Consider the following 18,908-nt stretch of genomic DNA (forward strand, 5'->3'; position numbering starts at 1 on the left):
GTTTCTGCTATACAACGAAGTGAATCAGTTATATGTATACATACATCTCCTCCCTTCTTGGCCTCCCTCCCACACCCCCACCCCACTCCTCCAGGTGGTCACAGAGCTCAGGGCTAAGCCCCCTGTGCTGTTCAGCGCTTCCCGCCGGCTTTTTATACCGTTTTACACACGGCAGCGTGTGTGTGTCGATGCCCCTCCATCAATTCGTCCCACCCTCCCCTCTCCTCCAGCCCCCATTTCTGTTTTATCTGCATTTCTATTCCTTCCCTGCAAATATGTTCATTAGTACCATTTGCCTCAGATTTTTAAAGAATTTATTTATCCACAATATCCCTTTCAAAATATTGTATTGATAGACCTGTTGGTTATTTGCATGTTTTTGCTATTATAAACATTGCTGTGATGAATATTTCTTTGTACTCATGGGCAAGAGTTTTTCTAGCCATAGGTATTTTAAAACAAACTTCTGCAGGGAGGTGGGGCAGGGGCAGGGGGAGAAATAGGTGAGGGAGATTAAGAGGTACAAACTTCCAGTTGTAAAATGAGCCATGAGTATGAAATGTACAGTGTGGGGAATACAGCCAGGAATTATGTACTATCTTTATATGGTGACAGACTGTGGCTGGACTTACTGTGGTGATCATTTTGACATGTATAGTGATATCAAATCCCTATGTCATATTACAGTAACTAACATAGTGTTTAGGTTGATTATACTTCAAAACCAACCAACCAACCAAACCCATAGAAAAAGAGATCAGATTTATAGGGATTGGGCAGAAAGGAAATTGGATGACAGTGGTCAAAAAGTACAAACTTATAAATAAGTAATGTGATATAATGTGCAATATGAATAATATAATTAACACTATTCTATGCTATGTATGAAACTCTTCAGAGTAAATCCTAAGAGATTTTTTCATCATAAGAAAAACATTTTTCTTCCATTTAAAAAATTTTAGGGATTTCCCTGGCAGTCAATGGCTCAGACTCCATGTTTCCATTGCAGGGGGCATAGGGTTTGACCCCTGGTCAGGGAACTAAGAATCCCATACACTGCATGGTGCAGCCAAAAAAAAAAAAAATTACATCTAAGTGAGATGGTGGATATTTTCTAAACCTACTGAGATAATCATTTCATGATACATTTAAGTCAAATCATTATGTTATACACCTTAAACTTAGGCAGCCCTGTATGTCAGTTATATCAGAAAGAAAGAAAAGACTTCTCAGTGATTGATAAGTAAACAAGCAAAACAGTAAGTGATAAACATTTCTGTTATATATTGACAAAAGTTACAGCTATTTTTAATAACATTACATGAAATAGGAGAAAATGCCTTTTGTGACAGCCATCTAAATAGAAAAATGTTAACTCATGTTGCCTTCTACTTTTGGATTAATAGTAGTGTGGCTTTTTTCTTTTTCAAAGTAGGTATTTATATGACTAGAAGGAAAACTGATGGAATATTGGAATTAGTAAAACTACTTTCATATGGTAATTTAAGAAAATATTCACTACATACTTCTCTTATTTTTCTTCGTGGTGGTATTTATTCCTATCTAGGACTAATCAGCAAAATCTATATTTATTATTGTATCATACTAATCTCTAAGCAAGAAGTTTTTAAAAACTTTTATCATGGAAAATTTCAAGCACCCACAAAAGTAGAAAAAATAGTACTGTGAACCCTCAAGTATGCATCACCCAGCTTCAACACAACTGACTTTCTTTTGAGCAAGATTTTCAATTGTGAGGCTAACATTAGTTTTATATTTAGAAAGTCTTATATTCAGGGCAACACAAAATTAACGTTTCTCATTTAGAGAATTATTTCAGTATTCCTATGAGGTAAGTGGCAATTGTTTAGAGGACTTATTATTGCTATTATTATTATTATTAGGTATAAAAGTTGTCCTTTTAATGTGATTTTGCTAATTTGTGGGTTGACTGTGAGTTTCTCCTCTCCATTAGTCACTCAGTGTAGTGGTCTGGCCAGTCTTCCATTTGACAGGGAGGTTGTCCACAAGCTTTGTAAAAGTGTGACCTAAGCCCTTCAAAATGTTTTCATACAAAAGTTAGGAAACAGTTCTAAACACTTCGAGAACTCCATTTTAGAAATGAAACACAGGGAGTTCTGTGGTCGCCTAGTGGTTAAGATTCCAAGCTTTTCTGCCATGACTTGGGTTTAATCCCTGGTCAGGAACTGAGATCCTGCAAGTCACACAGTGCAGACAACCCACCCCCCCCCCCCCCCCCAAGAAAAAAACCAAAAAAGAAAAACAGAGACAACACAGGGACCAGCTAGTGACAGGCCCTGGCACTGCGCCTGGGGCTGCAGACCCAGAGGCTGTGTTCACTGTTGGAGCTGACTGCATGAGTCTCCTGTGTGCTTGGATTCCAGATAGCAGTGGTCATGGGCTCCTGCACAGCAGGAGGGGCCTACGTGCCTGCAATGGCTGATGAAAACATCATCGTCCGCAAGCAGGGTACCATTTTCTTGGGTGGACCTCCCTTGGTAAGAACCTGCTTGTTCGTTTCTTTTTGGTAAGAACATAGACTTGCTTGCTTGATTGAAGTAAAATATGCACAATGTAAACTATACCATTCTAACCATTTTTACGTACACAGTGCTCTGGCATTGAGTATAGTCACTTTATTGTACAGTTGTCAGCACGATCCATCTCCAGAACGTTCTCATCTTCCCCAGCTGAGACTCTGTACCTATTAAACACCAACTCCCTATTCCCTGCCTCCTTCACTACCCCAGAAACCATGATTCTACTTTGTCCACGAATTTGACTACTTTCGGAACCTCATTTAAATATCTGTCCTTCTGTGTTTGCCATATTTCACCTAGGAAAATGTCCTCAAGATTTGTCCATGTTGTAACATGTATCAGAATTTCCTTCCTTTTTAAGGCTGAATAATATTCCAGTGTACATGTATATACCGCATTTTGTCTATTTATCCTTTAATAGACTTTTGGGTTGCTTCCACTTTGGGGCTATTTGGAATAATGCAGCTGTGACCATGTGTATGCAAATATCTGTGTGAGCCCCTTCTTTCATTTCTTCTGGGTGTATGTTTAGAAGTGGAATTGTTGAGCCATGTGGTAACTCGTTATCTATATTTTTGAGGAATCACTTCATTCCTCTTTATAGCTGAGTAATGTTTCATTGTATGGATAGGCTGTATTTTGTTTATCCATTTATTGGTTGATAGACATTTGAGTTGTTTCCACTGTCAAAGGTACTAAAATCTAAAACATTTTCCTTTCTTCTGTGATCTGGCTAGCAGTTGTGTTTTTATTTGCTATTTCACGACATCGCACCCCCCACCCCCGGCCCAGGCATCTCTGCTTCCCATGGGCCCACTATGACCCCAAAGTTGTGCCATCTCCATGTGAAAATGAGCTTGGTACCCGGATGGGGGATGGGCAAAAGGCTAGCCCTTAGCTCCCCACCCCGCAGTGGCCTGTTGGCGAGCACATCTCAGCACTGCCTAGCCCAGGCCAGTGATGGGCTGCTATGATCCTCCCAGAGACAGCCTGGGGTCCCCGCCTGACCTGTGGCCCTGCTCCTGAGCCAGAGCCCCACTGGGGCCAGATGGAGCAGTCGCTGGTCAGGGGCGGGGAGGAGAAGGTAGGGCAAGACCCAGGCCGCAGGCACCGGTCAGCCAGGAAGCAGGGAGCTGAGGCGGGGAAGACTGCAGGAGAGCAGAGGCTGTAAAGCTTAACACGCAGGCTCCGCTGTCCCATCAGACTTCACACAGAAAACAGATGCAGAGAGAAAGTCGTTTAGACTTTCACTAGGGTCACCAGCGAGCATTAAACTCCAAGCTCAGGGCTCTTCTGAGAGCGGGGCCCTGTGCACCCTCCCTGGCCACCTGCCTGTGAAGGAGGCCCTGGGGACTGGATTATGTTATCCCTGGCTTTCCCTCACTTCCCATTTGACCAGCTGCATTACTGTGAGTGCTGCGTCCAGCACGGCAGGTGGGAAAGACCGGAAACGGGGGCGAGCGCGCAATGAAAAGACAGACACATACCGTTTGGCAGGCGGGGAATCCTCCTGCTCTGCGTGGCAGGAAGACAAAATGGCTCCTTGGAGCCCGCACTTTTATTGGTAGAAGTCACGTGAGATCATTAGGGAATCGCTCTACTGTGGAGTTTGGCCAGCACACCATAAAGAGGGAGTCAAGTTGAGGTTTTGCTGTTGATCAGAAACGACTTGTTTTATTTCCATGGGGACGGACGCAGGGGCAGGCAGTGAAGCGCCGCAGAGAGCACGTTCCGCCCCAAGTATGTCCGTTCGGCATGCTTATAGGACAATCGCGAGGGTGCAGTTTGCCGCACCCTCGAGTCATGGGGCAGGTTCTGGTCTCTGCTCTGCCAGGCTGCACCATCTCCCCCTTTTTGTTTTGATTGCAGGACTATCATGGTCAGTCCAGAATAATACTATAGGGCTCTTGTTATGTTAAATTTGGAGGTGCCCGGTTAGAATCAGGGAACCAATGGGAATCGTTGGTCCAAATTGTAGGGTAAGTGTCAATCCAAGTTAAGGGTCTAGCTAATGGAGGGTCTGGAACATAAGTCCAATACAAATCAGCATCTGGCCCAGTTACAGCACAGAGACCAATGCCACCATAGCCAGCAGCATGGTCTCCTGGGTCTTAGGTGTTTTGAGTGTGCAAGAGCATCTGTTCACTCTTTTGACTGAGCCTCTTCAGTTGTCCTCAAGTCATAGGAGGTGTCTGACGAGTGCGTGGTTGTCATTCTCACTTGGGTGGGGGGCAGGGGGCAGGGGGCAGTCCGCCAGGTGCAGCCTCTGGACTTTCTGTGTCACCATCGCCATGCTGATTGTGGGATCCCACATCTCCCGTGGTGCAGATGGGGGATCCATGGTAAAGCTTGATGCACCTACTTGGTATCTAACCAGGGCCTTGACCTGTGGAGACACAACCACATCCTCCTCCCCATGGTAGTAAGGGGGTTGGTCCTTCCCGTGGACCACCTTCTGGCACCTTCCACCAGACCTGTGGGTGTTGTACTGAAGGAGAATGTGAATGGTGTTTCTCATATGGGATTGATTTTTGGTCATTTGTTGTGAAAAAATGTAAGGTTAGGAGAGCTAGATGCAGATGTGCAGGTGGAGATTTCCCTGCTATTCCCCCTTTTGTTTTAAAAGTTGACTTTTAAGAGCATAATGTGCTCATTCAACAATAACTTGGCCAGTTGGATTATATGGGATGCCAGTAGAATGACTAATAGACCAGAGAGAGCAACAGGTTGTAAAAGCTTTTCGGGTGTAAGTTGGCCCGTTGTCAGTTTTAAGTTTCTTTGGAATGCCCATATGAGTGAAAGCAGCTAATAAATGGCATTGGGCATGAATGGTGGCTTCACTGGAGTGAGCAGAAGCCCAAAGCATATGAGAATAAGTAGCAATAGAAACAGAGAGGTAGCTGAGGTGTCCAAACTCAGGAAAATGGGTCACATCCATCTGCCAAATTTCATTTGGAGTAACCCCTCAAGGGTTAACTCCAGGTGACGGAGGTTGGTAAGCACTGACTTGTTGACAGGAAGGACAGGCTTGAATGATTTGTGTTGCCTGGGATTTAGTAATGTTAAACTGATGTCTAAGGGAGTGGCAGATTGATGAAGAAGTTGATGAAACTGTAAGCCTGCTTAAAAATGGGCATCATTGAAAGGTCAGCCTGAGAATTGCCAAGGGTGAGCGGCCCCAGGAGAGGGGAGTGAGCTTGAATATGTATAATAAAGAAAGGAAAGGAACAGGAGCAAACGGCTTTTTGAAGTTGGAGAAAAAGGAGGAATAATTCCTCAGAATTAATGTGTTTAATTTTTGCAGTCTCAATAGACTTGGTCATTCCAACAACATAGGCAGAGTCACTAACAATATTAATAGAAGTCTTTAGAAACAAGTACTGTAATTTCTGTTACTAGTTGCACACGCTGAGCCGAGGTATGGGGAGTTACTAGAGTTTCTCACTCCTCAGGATCGGTAATGCCTGCTTTGCCGTTGTTAAGAGTCATCTGTAAAATAAGTAGGAGCGCCTGGGGTAGGCGTGGCCTTGGTGACTCTGGGCCACACAAAGGGAGTTAGGGAAATCAATTGTAATAATTTATGTGCAGGAGGGTGATTGTCTGAAATGCCCGCAAAAGCAGCGAGGGCAACTGGCCATGATAAGCAAGTCTGTCAAAGATGCTGTTGTTGAGTTTTGTCAAATGGAATATGAATAGTTTGAGGATCAAAGCCAGTTAACTGGCAAGTATGCTTTCTTTCTTGTGTAATTAAATTAGACACAAGAGTAATGTACGTCATCAGAGTTTTGCCCTCCTGAGAATGTGCCAACAGCCATTCTATGATGCCAAAGGTGGGCTGTTCTTGAAATACAACTCCCATAGGGGCTTCTGGAGAAGCTACGACAATGAACAGAATAGGATGATCATAATGAATATGATTAAGTTGAGCATTTTTGAATGGCAGTATTTACTATAGCAAGTTTTTTTTTAGCTTGTGGCGTCAGAGTCTGAGGAGAAGAAAGGGCTGAGTCCCCTTTAAGAGTCTCAAAGAGGTGTTTAAGTGAACTGGTAGGAACGCCCATAGCAGGGCACAGCCAATTAATATCTCCTAAAAGCTTCTGAAAATCATTTAATGTTTTGAGATTATCGCATCTAATGGATACTTTTTGGGGTATAATGGTATGTTCTGAAACCTGATAACCTAAATAGGAAAAGGGAGCTGTTTTTTAAATTTTGGGGGGGGGGCTACATGTAGTCCCCATCGTATAAGATCATGTTGTACTTGGTGAAAAAGTGGGTTTAAGAGAGACTTCTGGGGCAGCTAAGAGTATGTCATCCATATAGTGAATGATGGAGGCTTGAGGACAGAGGGATCGAGCTCCCGCCAGAGTGCTAGCCATAGCGTCATCATCCCCTGAGGCAACATTTTCTGTTGGTACCGTTTCATGGGGGCTTGTTGGTTAATACTGGGTACCGAAAAGGCAAATTTTTCTTTGTCTTGTGGAGCTAAGGGGATGGTATAAAATCCGTCTTTAAGATCCAGAACTACAATTGGCCTATCTTGAGGTATGGCCAAAGGGGATGGGAGTCCAGGCTGCAAGGCCTCCATGGGTCGCATTACTGCATTAATAGCTCGAAGATCATGAAGCAGCCTCCATTTGCCTGATGTTTTTAGGGACTGTGAAAACTGAAGTATTCCAAGGACTAGTACTTTCCTCTATGTGTCCTGCTTGAAACTGTTCTACCAAGGCTTGTAAATGTATGTTTCTCCTTTGCTAGAGGCCATTGACCCACCCAAATGGGTTTAGATGTAAGCCACATTAGAGGTGTGGCGTGTAGTGGCGGAGAAATATCAGTGCCCCTCATTAAATATTTTTATATGCTAGCTCTTTTCTGTCCAGTTTGGGTTGAATAGGTAAAGGAGAAGGGTCTCCCTGTAAATTTTTTCCTGGCCCTTTTCCCGGTTGTTACCCTCTTCTCACCATCATATGATCTGCCTTTCCCTTGTTGGAGAGAACTAGGTGCCATTGGGTAAGCAGTTTGTTGGGCCCTAGGCAGAGTTGTTTGTCGGGCCCTAGGCAAGGAAGAATTGCTGAACTCTGAGCAAGTTGTTGGTTCTCCCAAGCCTGAGATTTTTCCCTGGGGTTCAGTCAAGGGCCAGTCATCTGGCCACTGATGAGGAGTAATGATGGAAAAGTCAACTCCAGTATCTAAAAGACCAGAGAAGGTTTTTCCTTGAATTTTAACCTTACAAGTAGGCCGATCTAAGAGTATTTGTTGAGTAAAGCACACTACTTGATCACCTGTGCTCCCAAATCCTTGTTTTCGTCTGGTGACAGGATTATAGTTGTTAGGGGCATGGTAAGGCAAGAGAAGGAGCTGAGCAGTTTGTTGACCTTGAGGAATGACATGGAATGAGTGAGAAAGAACCATTACTTTGATTTCCCCTGAATAGTCTAGGTCAATAAGGCCAGGAAGAATTTGAGGCCCTTGAGAGTAAGACCACTTCTGCCCAGAATGAGTCCTATGGTCCCCGGTGGAATGGGGCCTCGGATCCCAGTAGGGATTGCTACAGGGGGTCCGATTCATTAATCTGAACAGCTACTCTGGTTGGGAGGTCCAACCCAGCACTTCTGCTGGTAGCGGCTGAGAGGCTGGAGATAGGCTGAAGGGTGTGCTGGAGATCCTCACCAGCTATGTCCCCGTTGTTTGTGGGACCTAGGGCTGGCCCCCGTTGGCTGTTTCCTGGCTGTAAAGGGGAACTGTTCTTAGGAGATTTTGATCTGTATTGATTAGCCCAATGATTGCCTTTCTGGCATTGAGGACACGGTCCCGGTGTTTTATTGTTACAGGTAGGTGGAGGTATTGTAATACCTGTTTAAGGCCAGGAACGGCAATCTTGTTTCATATGTCCAGGTCTTTCACACTGAAAACATTTGGCAGGGGAAGAGCTAGTTATTTTTAAAGGCAGCACAAATTGCTTGAGCTAGCATGGTTGGTTTGTGAGCCTGTGTGCTGATATTCTGACATGCTTGCACAAAATCGGCAAGGCTGCCATTTTGACGAATAGGGTTAAGGGCAGCCTTGCAATCTTCATTGGCATTTTCATAGGCTAATTGTTTTCACAAAATGTCCTCCACTGCAGGACTATTAATTTGACAGTGGAGGGCAGATGAGAGCCAGTCTACAAGTTCAGTATTAACTGATGACAAATTTTATTTTTTCAGTTGATATTAGTTCCCAGAAAATGAATATAATTTATCAGTTATTTATTAGTTTTTACAATTTTAAATATCCAGACACCTTTGTAACTAGTTATTGTCTGGACTGAATGTTATTTTACACTGAATTTTTTGGGAAGAAGAGAATCAAGAATCCAGTTCTGGGGATGGAATGATTGGAGGTAAAAAATTTAATTACTCCTCCCTGTAGAATAATATTTAAGACAGAGCTTTTGATGTAGTGAATAAGTCATCCTTATGCTGTATTTTAGATTAATGTTCCTTATTCTAATAAAAGCTTTTTAAAAAATTACTTGGAGAAAAAGAAACAAATCAACCAACTCAAAGAAGTAGGAATCAATAAGCGATTCCTAAGGGACCAGGCTGGCATTTAGCCTTAAATCATTTTTCTTGTTAAAACTTCTCAGACTGTAATTAAGACATTCTTAATTTATTACTTAATGTTTCTTTCGTTTGGGTCATATTCTCATGAATCTTAGACGTGGGTAATCATGGAGACTTTTCCCCCCATCTTAAAGATGCTATACCTTTAAGAGTTTGATAGTCACTGGAATTATTCAGCAAAGGTGAAAAAAAAAATAGCGTTACTCCAGTACATTTACTGAATGTCCAGAGATGAATAAATCACAATTTCTGCCATCCAGGAGCTCACAGTATAGAAAATATGAGAGAGACACACGCAAATTAGTGAAATACAGCCTGGCAAGTGCCATTAGAGGTGTAAGTAGAACACATTTGAACCACAGATGGGCAAGCATTGCTCTGTTAATACCATGGAGTGTCATTAACGGTTTAGAGGCCTGGACAGATCAGGGAAAGCCACGTAGAGCAGGCAGGGCTTGAAAGGTAAGTGGGGATTCATTGGGTGGATGAGAGGAAGAAGGGAGCCCAGGCAGTGGGAACAACATATGCACAGATACAAAGGCTTTAAGGTACATGTGGAGGCAGAATAGCGTAGGGGAAAGAGCATGCTTTCAAGCCAGGAATGTCTGGGTTCAAGTCAGTTTCTGTCCCTTGCTTGGGGGCTATGGGCAAGTTCCTCAGTGACTCTGGGTTCACATTTCTTGTCTGTTAGACTAGAGACAGTATTACCCAGGTGGGTTAAATGAGAAACAAAATATGTAGTTCTATGAAAGAAAGGATGGTAGATATAGCCAGGTTAGGGGACGTATGGGAAAGCATTTTAATAACTAATGGACAGAACTCACTTTTGACTTTATCTTTGCTGTAGGTTAAAGCAGCCACCGGAGAAGAGGTGTCGGCCGAGGATCTTGGAGGGGCTGATCTTCACTGCAGGTGAAACAGAAGCAGTTGCTTCTCCTCAGGATTGATTGTCATTTGTCTGTTTAAAAGAAATTCCAAATTATTTTTTCCAAGTGTTAAAGTTGCCAGATCAAACCAGTTTACCTATTCTAGATCTGCAGTTTTGGGGTTCAATTCTTTAGTGTTTCATTTCTAAGAAAGAGCATCAGGTTTTTATTATAGCCTAGAAAGACTGGGGAGACAGATTTATCATTTATTTAACAAATATACATTGAACACCTGTTATGTACCAGGCACTGTTTAGGTGTTCAAGGTAATAAGATAGACATTGTCTTTGATCTCAAGAAGCTTATAGTCTAGTCAGGGAGGTTTGTTTCACATCCTTCAAAATAGAACATAAATGTGTATATATGATAAGGGCCACAAAAAAAGAAGTATAGGGAAGGCATATAGAAGGTAGAGCTAACCCAGTGGTGTGCAGGCATTATGACATTGGTTAATTAACACTTGTTAAGTGGAGGACAAGGTGCTGGATAGTAAGCCATGATTCAACAATAGACCATAAGAGAATCTGAAATAGAGAAGTTTATTAGTCACAGGTCCTAGAGAAATTACACAGCACACATTGAGGGACCACATGAGGTGGTCAAGCCAGAGTACCCAGAGATGAGCCAGGACCTGGGTACACGTTTTTATTAGGGTCGATGATTGGAGTGCTTTGGGGTCCCCTGGCTAGGGCTGGATTGGTCAGTCAAACCAGAAGATTGGGGGTGCTGTTAAGTTCCTTGGAGACTGTATGTAAGCATACCCGCCGTGAGAGGCAGTGGAGACTGTTGATCTCAAGGGCCGCTGGGGAAGCCATTGAGAACTCACCTTTGCCCGTGACTGAGCTGCCACCTAGGTCTTGCTTGAGGAGCCTGTGTCCATTCAAGGTCCCTGCAGGCTGCATGGAATACTGTGGAGTAGCTTAGCTAAATGCTCAATAAGAGGTAAGCACTTAGCTTGTTCTCTGAGAAGGGAAAATATCCTGCTTTGTGGCATCTGCCAATCTGTATTCCTGCTTTGTGGCATCTGCCAATCTGTATGTGTGGTATAAATTATCCCACTATGCCTGATTTTAAGCTACCAGTGAGACGTCACTGATCGTGGCATCAGGAAGAGATACATATAATTGGCTCTTGTGAGTCAGGCATGAGCCAGCTCCATTACATCACCGGTTGGTCCATTTAAGCTTAGAGTTCAGGAGTAAGAATACCACCATCTACCTCCTAGAATTTTGTGAGGATTAAATGAGATATTATGTGTAAATTGCTTGAAATAATACCTACTTTAAACTAAGTACCTATAAATGTTAACTGCCATTATTATCATTGTTTATCATCATAATGATCAGTATTCTTATGAGCAATTAGGAAATCATTGAAGAGTATTAAGGAGAGATGTGCTATTATCAAATCTTTCATTAGACAAATCCCTCTGGTTACTTAGTAGGTTGGCAAGAGTATATGAGGGACCAGTTGGATGGTTGTATCAACAGCATAGCTGCTGCTGGCTTAAATGGTTGTGGTGGTAGTGAAGGTAGGAAGGGAGTAATCACATTTGTACTCTATTTTAGAGGCAGCATTGAGGGATTTCTTGATGGATTTCATATATGGGGCACAGGAAAGTGAGGTAACGAAGATGATGATATGAAATGGTTTTATTCCCTGAGTCTGGGAGGACTGGAGGAGGGCCAGAGTTTGGGATGCAACAGAAGGATCAAGTGTTGCTAAGTTAGAGATGCTCCAGACATCCAAGTAAAGATGCTGAGTAGGCAGTTAACTCTAAGTGTCTGGAGCCCAGATCAGTGCTTAAGAACCAGCAGCACAGAGATGGAATTTAAACCAGGGGACTAGGCAAGTCCACCTCCAGCTGAGTGTAGATAAGGAAAAGGACCCAGGACTAGACTTTAAAGAACCCAGACGTGAACGGCAGGTAGATTTAGTCATTGAGCTCAGTGGCCTGGGAGGCACAGTAAACCTTTCTTTGCTCCGCCGTACCAGCAACCAGGAAGGCAGGTGGCTGTAGGAACAGTCTAGTGAGTGGGAGAAGGAAAACATGTACAACATTTCCACTCTCCTGTCAAAGAGCACTGCTATGCCTTTTGAAGAGCTGGCTAAGGGACCTATATCTCTGCCTCAGTTTTTTGTTCACTCCTTTCTCACTGAGCACTTATTGTGGCTGGATGAATTATACTAAGTGTTATGAATAATGCAGAAGAATTTCAGGCCTAGTCCCTGCCCTCAAGGATTTATAATTTAATTAGGCAGATAAATGAATGAACTAAAAAACAATTACAGAGCGAATATGCTAGCTTGCGTCCAGTTAGGGAGTTTGGGGTTGACATGCACGCACTGCTATATTTAAAATAGATAACCAGTAAGGACATACTATGTAGCACAGGGAACTCAGCTCAATGTTATGTAACAACCTAAATGGGAAAAGAATTTGAAAAAGAACTGATGCATACATATGTATAACTGAGTCACTTTCTTGTATACCTGAAACTAACACAACCTGTTAATCCGCTACTCCAATATAAAATCAAAAGGTGAAAAAGTTAGGGCTGTAGATTCTAGGATTCATCTTCCATTTGCCTCACTTGTTACCCTTGTGACTAGACAAACTACTAAACTTCCCAGAGCCTCATTTCCTCATGTGTCAAATGGAGATGTGAATTGCTTCTGCCTCACAGCACACTGTCTGTGGCATACTAAGCACTCTATTACTGCCAGCTATTATCATTAATAATAGCTTGTTTAAAGTCATGTGGATTAGGTGGTGATGGCTTTTTTGGGAACAGTGTCATAAAATTTACTAGTCACAAGTTGCTTAGGTTGTCTCTCTTGTTATAAATAAATACATACTTGTACATCTCTGATTTGTCATCCTTAGTAGTTAATTTGACACAAAGCTTTACATAATAGAGTGTCTCATCAAAAGTTTCTCTTTCCTACTATTTTGGTAAATACTAGGCAGTTTTTAAAAAGACATTTTATTTTAAATATTTACTGATTGGGAAGCAATCTCTTCTATTTCTCTTTGCTTACTGAGTTACTATAGTGTAGATAGAAGTCAGCAAATGCAGCTGATATTATGTGTGAAGTGTTTGAAAGATACGGTCAGTTGTCAAATGCCTTATTAAGTTGAAGAAACTGAAGGGTCTACCATTTGCAAAGGTATTGGAGGACACGTGGTCCCTGCTCTTACTGAGGAACATCCAAGCCCAAGGTGGACGGTGACATGAAACCACTGTGAGAGTCCTATTCTGGACCTATCTCCCAAGGATTTGGTCTTTTCCTTAGACAAGACATCAAAATTTAGACAATGGCAACTTAGTCTTTGCTCATTTGTTATTGTTTAGTTACTTAGTTGTGTCTGACTCTTTGCTACCCCATGGACTGTAGCCCACCAGGCTCCTCAGTCCACGGAATTCTCCAGGCAAGAATACTGGAGTGGGTTGCCATTTCCTTCTCCAAATCTTTGCTCATAAAATAAACTTAAAATTCTATTCTTTTCAGGTACATATTTTTGCCTGACTCTATAGTTCTTCTTAAAATATTTCGTTAGAAAGTCGTAGCCATATATCCACAAGTGAAATAACAAGCCATCTAAGAACCAGGGTATGCCCATGCGTCATTCACATTGAACTTGAACTTGAACTTGAGAAGGAACTTCCGTGGCACTTAGCACAGTTCCATGTTATCAGTGCCCATTTTCACCATTGATCTGAGGGACAGTGTCTTCAAACCTTTGTGTGTGCTGCCTGCGACAGCTTGCTCTGGTGATGTAACTTGATAAGGGAGGCCTCAGAAATGAGAAGTCACAGTTGGCATCTTCACAGTTGATGACGGTGATGAAGTTGTGATCATCTTCACAGTTGATGAAGGTGCACAGTTTGTACTTCTGTGAGGTACAAGCAGTTGTCGTTACCAACTACATTATGAAAGTGGGCCAGCTGAGGTTCAGATTTATCATATGCAGTTTTATCTGCGCTGTATGGGATGAGCATCAAATAGAAGTTCTTGTCAGTAAGGCCCTGTGGTCTACTAGAAGAAAGTCAGGATTGAGAAATATAAGATGAGGATTCTTATGCAGCTACTGGTGGTCCTAGGGCAAGGTATATAACTTCTGGGTACCTCAGTTTTTCCTGTTTGTAAATCAAGATTAATAATACTGTTTTGCCATGGACGTTATGAAGATCAAATTATATGACAGTTATTAAAGTGTTTTAGGAGCAAAAAGATGTCATCCTTAGATGAGAGAAGATTCTTGGGGTTTAAGATATTTAATTATTTTCCTTTTCCCTGTTCTGATTATTTTAGTGTGCTTTACTCTGTAGAAAGTCTGGAGTAAGTGACTACTACGCTTTGGATGATAATCATGCCCTTCACTTAGCTAGGAAGATTGTGAGGAGTCTAAATTATCAGAAGAAAATGGATGTGAGTTGAATTTGTTCTTATATCTTTTAATTTTTCCAATGCATTTTGGCTTATATCACCTTAAAATAATATCTTTAAACATGCTAATGTTATCATTCTGTATTTCTGCAGGTTACCATTGAACCTTCTGAAGATCCTTTATTTCCTGCTGATGAATTGTATGGAATAGTTGGTGCCAACCTTAAGAGAAACTTTGATGTCCGAGAGGTGTGTAAAGTGGAACTGTGAGCTATAAGCTATGCTGTCATAGTTTAAGGCATGTGTTTAAACTTTGTGTGAATTAGTAAGCTGTATGTATCCATTTTCAAAGCTGAAGTCTGTTTTATATATGGGACATAAAAGGGAAAGATATCTTACTAAAAGAAAAAAGGGGGAGCACCTCTTAATTATCAGCAAGTTTTCACTGCACGATGCCTAAGCTTGCTTTGTTCATATTTAGTGCTCTGTATTCCTGTGGACATGAGGAAAGATGCAGGACAACGTTATAATTTCCAGCTATTTCTTTTTTGGGTTCTTATTTCGGGAAATGGATGGAATGTCAATAAGTCGTTGAAAGAAAAAACATACCCTTTTAGACCAATAGGACATGAACAAGGATTAGACTTTTGATTACAGTTGAAGATGTTGCTATGGTTACGGATTGCCTTCCATGGTCTAGGTTGACAGTTTTTAGTGCTTGCATACAGCATGTAATCTTTTCTGGCAGAATACTTTTTAAATTAGGAAATTGTCCTAATATCAGATTCTGTGCCTTTAATATTTTGTTATGTTTCCCCTTGACTATAAAACTATTATGTGCTAATTGTGAAAAATATAGAAAATACAGAAAAACAAAAATTGCTTATAATTCCACCATCTAAAGAAAGCAGCCAATATTTTGGTATTTTGGCTTAATTACATTTTTATGTAGTTCAGATACTATATACATATATACTAGGAGTGGAAATCAATGCTTAAATTATAAACATTTCCCCATTACTTAAAAGTTCTTCATGAAATATTTTTTTGTAGCTAGGTCCTCATTCTTATACTAGTACTTGGTGACATGGCAGACACTCAGTAAATATATTTTTGGATGAAATGATGAATGTAATATCCAATTTATGGATGTGAGCAATTATTTATTTAGGAAATACCCTATTATTGTTAGAGAGTCTTAAATCCTGGATTTTAATGGAGCTTCAACTGGTACTTCACTTTGGCAAGGTAACTTAGTTAACTATACATTTTAAAATTAGGTTTTCAGTTTGACTTCTCAGTTAATTACAGGCATAGAGAAAAAATGGTACTTACAGGGATGATGTCCCTGAAAAATGAGTTGTTCTAATAGTTAAGTTTTCTAGATGGCTAAGGATTCATTCTTTCAAGCATAATCACTTTTTTCATATATTTGACAGTATTTATTGCATCCTTTTTCTGTGAAGATATTATTTCAGGATCCAGGGGTAGAGAAATAAGCAAAACAGATGCAAATCCATGCCTTCGTGGTAGTTCATCTTTCTTTTTTTTAAACAGTATTTCAATTTCATCTTAATTGGTATCTTTTTATAAAGATAGACTTCTGCCTTCTTAAATTGTACCCTAGCTTATTCATGTTCATCACTGTGATGATAGTTTATTATATTTTTCTGTAATAGCAAATAAGCCTTGTTTGGCGATCTTATTAGCATATGGAGCTGTGGGACTGCATTGGGGTATAATTGAAAAACCCAGTTCTGGCCCTTGTTTTCCCAGTCAGTGGTCTTGGATTGAACCTCTGAGCATTGATTTCCACTCCTACAAATAGGAACAATATCATGTGATATGTCTGCTTCCTAAACTTTACTTCTTTGGGAAGATGAGTTACTATATTTTATGTAGTTGAATGAGCTTCACCATAAAGCGAATAGAAGGGAGTTTCACGTTAAGTGGCCCCAGGTTTCTTTGACCTTGAGTGATTTTACTTTTGTATGGAAGAATGGTCACTGTCATATGTTTGTGTTTCAAAAGGTGTAACTTTAGAGCCCCATAGCACTTAGACAACTGTTATGTCCCCATTATATTATTGGACCTTTTAAGGAAAATAACTAAAACATAATTCAGAGTAAGTTATTCACTCATTTTTCAGCCTTTGCATCTTGTAAAATATGTCTTTGATTGACATGGTAAGCAGGGAAAAGGAAGTTTGAATTGGACTGAAAAAATGATACATAGCATCTAAAATAGGTTCTGAAAAAAATTTGGAATATGCTTCAGGTTTAGAACACTTTGACATAGTCCTGATGTTTAATGCTGAGCACTGAGGATTATCTGGTAACTTTGATTTCTTATAGATTAATTACATGTATATGTACATGTGTGTATGTAGAAATACCTGTCAGATTCAGAATCAGTGAACCTTTATTGAAGACTTAATAACAGCTGCCTTTCAGGGAGTGCCAGGCAGTGTGCTTTATTATTAGCACTTAAGTATTATTATTATTAAACAGATGAGGAAACTGAGGTTTCGAGGATTTTAGGTAACCAGCCTATGACTCCAGTTTCTCAGTGATGGAGCTGGGAGACTTGGGAGTCAGAGCTGGTTCTTCATCTCAGCATTATTTTCTTAGATTCCTTTGTCACTAGTTCATCACATCTTCACAACTTTGCTCCGTGTCTGCAGAAGTGGGAACTGAGACTCAGAGGGGCTAATTGACTTACTCCAGGGCACACGGATGACCCACAAATTACATGTGATACCTTAGGTTGGAGCCTGAGTCTTCTGACTCTAAGGCTGGACCTTTCTTTCTTTCTTCTTTTTATTTTAATACAGGCTCTTAATTGAAGTATAGTTGATTTACAATGTTGTGTTGGTTTCAGGTATGTGTGTACATACATATATACTCTTTTAGATTCTTTGCCCTTTAGGTTATTACAAAATATTGAGTATGCTTCCCTGTTCTATGCAGTGGGTCCTTGCTTTCTGATTGAATCCCTGACCCTCAGCTAATACATTTGACAGACCTGGAAGCTCTGAGTCCAGTAACCAGCCCTTATAGTCTCTGCTTCTCAGCCCTTGTAGGATGCCATGTGATTCAGTTCAGTTCAGTCACTCATTCGTGTCTGACTCTTTGCGACCCCATGGACTGCAGCACACCAGGCTTCCCTGGCCATCATCAACTCCTGGAGCTTCCTCAAGCTAATGTCTATGAGCTCATGTCCGGTGATGCCATCCAACCATCTCATCCTCTGTCTTCCTCTTCTCCTCCCACCTTCAATCTTTTCGAGCATTAGGGTCTTTTCCAATAAGTCAGTTCTTACCATCAGGTGGCCAAATATTGGAGTTTCAGCTTCAGCATCAGTCATTCCAATGAATATTCAGGACTGATTTCCTTTAGGATTTACTAGTTGGATCTCCTTGCAGTCCAAGGGACTCTCGAGTTTTCTCCAACACCACAGTTCAAAAGTATCAGTTCTTCGGTGCTCAGCTTTCCTTATAGTCCAACTCTCACATCCATACATGCCTACTGGAAAAACCATAACTTTGACTAGATGGACCTTTGTCAGCAAAGTAATGTCTGCTTTTTAATATGCTGTCTAGGTTGGTCTAGTTTGGCCATGTGGTACTGTTGCTTTTATAGTGAAGTGTAATATCAGGACTCAGAATGACTTCAGGGCATTAACCATACAAGTCAAGTGAAATTCTACTGAGATTTTCTGAACAGGGTGAAATTTTGCGAAAGTGACAATTTCATTAAGAATTTGTTTTCCTTATGAATAACTTGAATGCAGAAAGCCTTTTGTAATAAAATTTCTCAGGGACATTGTTATTTTTTCCTCTTAGGTCATTGCTAGAATCGTGGATGGAAGCAGGTTCAATGAGTTCAAAGCCTTATATGGAGACACATTAGTTACAGGTATAAAGATGAAGAATTGAAAATGTGAACATTTTATGATGCTTTGAAAACAAATCATCTCTTGTCTCACGCCTCTGATGCACTTGGCATGAGCTTTGTTATTTAGAGCAGTACAAATGTGTGAGTCAGTATTCAAGAGGAAGTGTTTTGTAAGGATCATTTGCAGCTGAATGGCTTTATGGATCCAGAGTTGAAAATAATGAGGGCGAAGTCCTATGGTCCAGGCCCTTATTCTGTGACTTTGTGGCCTTAGCTGCATAAAAAGGTTCTTATCATCGTAAAATTAACAAAATATTTGTAGTTCTTTTTATTTCTCTGGATAGCTATAATTGTTTTGAAAATTTCAGCATGGTCTTCTTCATTCTTTAGTCTTCAATTCAACTGTAAAGTTTCATGTGATGTTTTAGTTTCCCAGAAAACTGTAGACTGAGTTAAACCTTCTCACTGTCTCTGTGTAGATCTTATGTTGATGCGCACAAATACTAGACTGAGAATACAGGACAGAAT

The 18,908-nt window shown here is 41.0% G+C and overlaps 1 protein-coding gene across 3 annotated transcripts in view; it reads left to right on the plus strand.

Moving 5' to 3' along the window:
* Window positions 1–18,908, plus strand: part of MCCC2 (methylcrotonyl-CoA carboxylase subunit 2) — a 76,567-nt gene that overhangs the window by 40,701 nt on the left and 16,958 nt on the right. For 2 of the 3 annotated variants that reach the window (XM_020915601.2, XM_020915609.2), the window contains 5 exons: window positions 2,406–2,519; window positions 10,014–10,078; window positions 14,427–14,526; window positions 14,638–14,733; window positions 18,329–18,401. In XM_020915601.2, coding sequence (XP_020771260.2) covers window positions 2,406–2,519; window positions 10,014–10,078; window positions 14,427–14,526; window positions 14,638–14,733; window positions 18,329–18,401 — 448 coding nt within the window. The remainder of the gene's footprint in view (window positions 1–2,405; window positions 2,520–10,013; window positions 10,079–14,426; window positions 14,527–14,637; window positions 14,734–18,328; window positions 18,402–18,908) is intronic. The other variant, XM_020915618.2, reaches the window with a different exon arrangement.

The sequence above is a fragment of the Odocoileus virginianus genome, chromosome 14, assembly GCF_023699985.2.
Source record: "Odocoileus virginianus isolate 20LAN1187 ecotype Illinois chromosome 14, Ovbor_1.2, whole genome shotgun sequence".
Taxonomy (NCBI): domain Eukaryota; kingdom Metazoa; phylum Chordata; class Mammalia; order Artiodactyla; family Cervidae; genus Odocoileus; species Odocoileus virginianus.